General features: G+C 40.2%; 1 protein-coding gene across 1 annotated transcript; it reads right to left on the reverse strand.

The window, feature by feature from the left end:
- Positions 1-1759: 1759 nt before the first annotated feature.
- Positions 1760-4658, reverse strand: LOC107498695 (26S proteasome regulatory subunit 6B-like). The gene is given in 3 exon segments (XM_036226289.1): positions 1760-1848; positions 3286-3937; positions 3939-4658. Coding segments are annotated over 3 exon segments (1338 nt in total). The 5' UTR covers positions 4536-4658.
- Between the last annotated feature and the right edge of the window lie 2440 nt (positions 4659-7098).

Genomic DNA, 7098 nt, shown 5'->3' on the forward strand with positions numbered 1-7098 from the left:
GAGTGTAAATTGGAAAAGCCATTTTGGAAAGCAATTTGATAACATCAAATAAAATTTAAGATGAACTTAATTTTAACCCCTGCAATTCTCTACTACCCTAGAGAAATTTTTTTGCATGTGGACAAGAATGAATGGAAATATGAAACAGTCTTAATTTTCATTCACTGGAGAATGGATAAGTAAAGTATATTCGTACAAGGACATATTATATACAGGGAAATATTACGTTGAAGTTAAAGTGATCTAGAACCACATGTCACGATGTGGATGGACCTTAAATAGTAAAATCTTGAACTCCCCTGAAACAAAACCCAAGATTGAAGAAATTTATAGTATAATACTATATATTATTTATGAATATATACATACTGTATATATTTCATATATAGTATGAAAATTATATGTTTTAATATATTACACATATTGTTTATGTTATATATTATATAATGAAATATAACATGAATGGAAGTTAAAAAAATCAAATTAAAGATAATTTCTTTTGCAGAGGGGAGTGTGAGAAGAATGGGACTGAGGAAGGGTTTTTATCATATCTAATTTTTTTTTTTACAAACTCTGAAGCTTAAAGATAGAAGGCAGATTTTAAGCTTAACAAAGATGATTGGTGAATGCAGGAATGTTTATTTTTGATACTTTTTGGTATGCTTGAACTACTCCACGAGTTAATAAAAGAAAAAAAAATAAGGAGGTTAAATAGGTGAAAATCTGTTATTGTGATTGGATTAAAATTAAAGTTGCCAATCCTTGTTTCTGACCAGTAAAACCCAACTTCCATAGACCATGGCATTTAGCTCAATAAACTTCACCTCTACTCTGTAGGGACTCTGAAAGAGGATAGTTAGGTGAACATGAATAAACCAAAGGCACTGAGAATAGTCAGATGGGATCCCTTTGATTTTTCTCTGGGGACTTTGAGGATAGGATAGGGGAAGGAATGTCGGTTCATGAAGAAGCTCAGCTCAGGAACTTCTAAAGAGATTCAAGAACTTGTGCTCTCATTTCTGCTCTCAGGATCAGGCTTCCTACCATTCATATGAGCCCTCACAGGGTTTATTAACTTGCTCCTCTAGGCATCCTGAGTAACGGGGCTGTGGCATTCCAGCACCTCTGATAACATCTCCTTGTCTCTTCAGTGGAAACGGAAAGACCGGGCTGTGCTGGGAGCTTTGGTGGTCAGAGTCATGTGGAGGGAAAGTTTGGAAAGTCAGATGGAAGAGACCTTAGAGACCATCGATTTAAGCTTTTGTGTACATGTGTTCAAACTTTTGTTGCAACAGAGTAGGTAACAAATGATCATGAAACTGTGCTGGTTAAAGCAAATGGGGTCCCTAAGGAATATTTCTTAGTGCTCCTGCTTCCCCTTCTCCATCCCTTCCCTCTCACTCACACCCCTGACAGCCCTGACCAGGCTCTAGGAAGCACATGGTGTAAAATACTATTCAAGTCCAAGGCCTTCATTTGACAGATGAGGACATTGACCTCCAGTAGGATACTGTGGTTTGTTCAAGGTCACACTCAGCTGGTGGGGACAGAGCTCCTCCACCCCTGCCAGTGTTCTTTCTACCTTGTCCCTTTAAGCAGTTTCTTGATTTTCTTAGAAATGAGCCAATATAAACAGACTGTATTGATTTTTTTTCTTCATTTTTTGGGTCTATTTATTTATGCTCTATATTCTAGATTTTAAAAAGACACTTTTGAGCATTTCTATATCAATCCACGATATTTTCATCCTGTTACAATATTACTTCGCAGAACTCCATACAAAGCAGTCGAGGTGAATTCTTAAGTGTTGTGATGACGGAGGAGGGAAGAGGGATCCAGACTCATTCCCTGTGAGGGAGAAGGGAAATACACGTTAAGAGGGAAAGGACTATCTCACTCTGCCCATTCTGCCCAAACGGCGCTCTCCTAAAACCCACTCATTTAGATAATAATTTGGTTTATCAAGCTGCACTTAAAAAATGCCAATGTCTTCCCTCTAGGCAAAACTCATTGATTACTTGTACCACAAAGAGAATATTAATAACATTTCCTGAGCACTTTGTACATGCCAGGCACTATGCTTAGTGTTTCACATGCATTATCTTATGTAATCCACATAATAACTGTATGAGGTAAGTACGACTGTATCTTGATTTATAGAAGGATAAATGGAGGTTTATAGAGGTTAAGTATTTCACTCAAAAGCACATAGCTGATAAATGGCAGAGTCAAGATTTGAGTCCCTGCTCTTAGCAGCTATGCTGTCCTGCAATGAACAATCAGTCTCATACCCAACTACCCAGTTAGAGAATGGGCACTTCATCAGATACGTAGGAGGAGGACAGGGCTGGGTGGGTCTTTCCTTTCCCATTTACAAGTTACTTCTGTATTGATTTTGATTAGAGAGTCTCCAGAATAAACTATAAAATAAAATTTAAAAAAAACCCTCATCTAAATATAACTAAATTATAAGAATTAAAAACTGTAGTTAAAGTATAAGATTTGTTGTAAAACATAATTGAGAGCATAATTTCTGGGGGAGCTATATGCGATCACCCCTGACTTCTTATTGCCTTCGTGGACTCTCAATTCTTAAAATCTTAAAATTATAGGGAGACGGGATTATTAAGGACATTTAAGTATAGAATAGTTAATGACTCGTTATCCATTTTAAAGAGAGGTAAACTGGATATTTGAAATAACTAAATACTTAAAAAAATCTTGTTTAGAAAATGGTGTCAGTCTTCACATCATTCAAATTTACTTGCAAGAAACAGACTACCAAATTCAAATTGGCCTAAACAATAGGATATTAATTAGGTCTTATGGCATGCAATTCAGAAGTTAGAGTAGGCTTTATGTCTGATTGATTCTGTGATGCAGAAAATGTAATCAAAGGGCCAGGTTCTCTCTGTCTCTTCATGCTGCTATCTTAAAGTTTGGCTTCATTCTCAGGTTGGTTTTCCTTGTGTTAACAGAATGGCTGCTAGCAGGATCTGGGGCTATAAGACTCCTTATTCTCATAAGTGGAGAAGAGAAAACTTCTGGATTCCTATTGCTGTCTCTTCAGAACCAAGAACAGCATTCCCAGAAACCTCTTTTCTTTCTCACTGGTCAGAATTAAGGGCCACATAACCATTTTTTAGCTAATTTCTAGAAAATGGGTTGAGATTTTTTTTTTCAATGTTGTGTATTTATTGAATAAGTCAATCCTGGGTAAAGAGAAAAGAGAACTAGGCTTGGGAAAAGAGACCGGGGAGTGAGGGAAGTCCCTGGGTTCTGTACTGTAGGGGGAGAGGTCCTGTTCATCCTTCTTGATGACTGTCCTGTATGCTTTCTTGAAGTCCATGGCCAGAACAATGTAGCAGTTCTCTTGAACGGCCAACATTGCACTCTCCTGACAGATGGAGTTGATAGCAGACCCTGAAATTTTATCTGGCTGGGCCACATAATCTTCTAAGTCACTCTCCTCAGAGAGATTTATCTTGCTGGTGATAGTAGAGAAAATCAGTCTTTTCTGGTGGCAGTCAGGGAGTAGAAATTTAATTTTATGGTTAAAGTGCCCTGGCCACAGTAGGGCAGGATCCAGGGTGTCTGCTCTGTTTGTGGTCATGATCACCTTGACGTTGATGTTCTGGTTGAAGCTGTCCATTTGATTCAGCAACTCCAGCAGGATTCTCTGAACCTCCCTATCAGTCCCTGTCTGGGGATCAAATCTCATGGTGGCAATGCCATTGATCTCATCTATGAAGATGATGGCAGGTGTATTCTCCTTCCCCAGGTGGAACACATCCCGGACCATGTGGGGGCCCTTGCCCAGGTACTTCTGTATGAACTCAAAGCCCACAACCTAGTTAAATGCAGTGGTGGTGTGATGAGCCACAGCTTTTGCCAGCATGGTCTTCCCACAGCCAGGTGGGCCATACATGAGGACGCCTCATGGGAGAATCGATGCCAATATGCTTATAGAGCTCAAAGTGTGGAAGTGGAAGCTCCATAGCTTCCTGCACCTCCTGCTTCTGGATGTCCATGTCCCCGATGTCTGCATACACTACATCTGGCTTGTGCTCTGAGGTGAGCATCATGATGCTACTGTTGGCCTCGGGAGGCAGCACATTCACCAGGGCATTGCTGTGTTTGTGGAGGGCCACCAAAGCATTGAACTTGAGTAGCTCCCCGTCGATGGTGCTCAGGATGTGCATGTAGTAGTTGGAGCCTGTGGTGGAGCCCACAATGGCTGTATTCTGAGCCACAGCCTCCAGAAACTGCCCAATAACTAGTGGGATGCTCTGGATTTGCTTCACCTTCTGGGCGTGGAGGAATTCCTTCTTCAGGTTCTTCTGCTTATCCTTCATGTACTCCTCCTGCACCTCCAGGAACTCCAGCTTTTGCTGTAGCTTCTTGTAGCGGCTGTACAGGTCCTTCAGGTTCTCAGGCTCAGGCCCCAGGAATGAAAGGCCAGTCTGGGGCCATGGCACTGACAGTGCTGGGATCTCATCCTGAGCTTTCTCCACCGGCATGCCTATCTCCTCCATAGTGACCCACTACGGGTCGAGATTACTCACTGTCAGACAGGTTCATCTCTTTAAATGAGGTCATTCCTTCAGACATCATTGCTTTTTTTCTCAGCAAGAGAGAAGTGGAATGTATGTTACAAAGGCAGCCACAATCCCCAGTATAAGTTTTGCCTGTACCAGATGGGTACCCTGATTCATTGACATATTCAAGAGACATGTATTAAATATCTACCATCTGCTCAGAACAAAGAGATTTTAAGGAAAAGTCACACATGAATCCCTTTTCCTATTAGGTGACAAAAAAGACAAACTGTGGCTCATGCCCCTCTGCTTTCTCCTCCCTACCCTTTGGTATAAGCACTCAACAAAATCCCAGCACAGCCCAGGGTTGCACTAAAGGTGGAAACTGAGACCAGATCAATGGCTCCAAATCAAGAAAACTGGCCGGATTCAGTCAACCATTTAGTTACTAACCAATTATTTGATTAAACACAAATTTTTAAAAGAATGAATCTTTCTTTTTACATAGACCAACTTCCCTTTACCAGGTGATAGATTACATGGACTTAACCTTTAATTCTAGACAGCACGTGGTATACCTCTCCATCCCCCACCACTCATCAATTTGACAGGTAGCAACTTTACTCTTGGGCTTACTACGTTACATACTTACATATATTATTTTTGGAGCAGTAGGAGCAGGGCTCAAAAATACTTATATGCAGAACTCAGAGTGTCCTATTTTGGCAAAATAATTTCATTTGTTAGTGAGAAATACCTTCAGAAACACTTCCCTTGAAGGCAATTAAGGTATGGGCACTGGGAACAAGTTATGAGTTGTCTTATGCTGTGGTTTAGCGAGACTTAAAGTTGGTCAAATAAACAGTTTTAACCCTCTCCCCCTTTTTTTCCTAACAGCCCAGCTGACTGCACCTGCCTCTTTATTAACCGCAGAAAAGGGAAAACCTAGCAACATGAAATTAAATCTTTTTCTGCTTTGGCACCAGTATGCCCGTGGAGAGTGCTAAAGACATGTGGAAGGTTTAATGCTTACGGAGAGCAAAAGATGATTTGCTTCTGCCCCAGCAACAGAGCTAGTCGAAGAGCTCTGATTGCTTAAGAGAGGCAGGGCATAGGCATGGTTTCCCTTTCTCCCTCTTGCTTAGACTTTTAAAGTCTTGTTGGTTTATTTATTTGTTGAAGAGATTATAACATAGTCGAGAGCAGTTGTTTTTCTGCGTTTGTTCTTCTGGGTGACTCTCAGATGATGACTAATACTATTTGTAATTACAAAGATTACAAAAATTATTAACAAATAATTTACATTTTTACTTTTGACATAATTTTATCACTTAACTATTAACTCATAAAACCCAAGAAGCATCCTATTCTAGTGTTAGTGGGTGTTTTGATGGTGGAAATGAACAGAGAGAGGTGAGGAGGGGAGGGATCTGGGAGTAGGTGACCTGAGATTATTTCACTGTGCCAAAATGAACATGAGGTTTTGACTTGCCACAGTCCTATATTCATATAACTTTTCAGAGCTCAGCCTTTCAACTTCCAATGACTGTATTTTATGACTTTCATTTCTCACAGATTAGACACCAACTCCCAACGCTATTCTGTACTGCCCTACATATCTTTTACTGCATAAACCTTAATCCAAGTCAAAGTATGGATCCCATCAGTGTCGGACCCTTTAACATACAGAGTGCGAGACCCCTACTCCAGAACCTTAAAGATACTCTGAATATGCTGAAGAATGAAATAAGTGGCCAGATGGGAGAGCAAAGAGGCTTTCTTGTTGAGTCTCCTTCTAACATGTGTATGTGACTGATATATATTTTTTTTTAATATCAAGGACTGAATGAGTTGTTTTGGTGGGTTGCAGACATGTCTTACCCATTGTTCTTAAACCCAGGAAATAGAATATTATTTACCCTTCACTTACGTTAGAAACATGGGAATGATCTTTAGTGCTTCCATTTTTGTTATTTCTTGCTTCTAATTCATTCTGAAAGCCTGTGGTTCTGCTTACAAAATACACACAGAATGTGTCAACTTCATCTCCGCAGTCAAGATCCTAGCACAGGTCACCATCTCATCCAAAGGGATTTTCTGTCTTGTCTCCTTGGCTCAATCCTTGCTCATGCATAATCTATTCTCTAACTCGAGGCCAGAATTTTCTTTTAAAAAATACAAATCAGAGTATGCCAGTTTCCCTCATAAAACTCTCTATGGTTTCTCAGTACCCTGAATAACACCACCTCCTAACTGTGCTCTCCTAAACCCTGTTTGAAGTAGCTTCGGCTAACTCCTCCAAGCTGTCTATTGCCTTCATTACTGTGCCCGGGGTCGTTATTGTTTTTCTTTTTTTTTTCGTGTGCGTGTGCGTAGTTTCTTCCTTAGTTGCCACATGATCTTAGCTTAAATGTCACCTCCTCCAGAGGCATTCCCTGATTAGCCTTCCAAGGTGTGTGGTAGTGATTACAGATCAGGGAGTTTGACATGCATTCAAACCGTCTTTTCCTATGTTGAGAATGCAAAACTAAAATTCACATTTCCTTGACTCTCTTGGAGC

This window comes from Rousettus aegyptiacus, unplaced genomic scaffold (genome assembly GCF_014176215.1).
Source record: "Rousettus aegyptiacus isolate mRouAeg1 unplaced genomic scaffold, mRouAeg1.p scaffold_m13_p_8, whole genome shotgun sequence".
Classification (NCBI taxonomy): domain Eukaryota; kingdom Metazoa; phylum Chordata; class Mammalia; order Chiroptera; family Pteropodidae; genus Rousettus; species Rousettus aegyptiacus.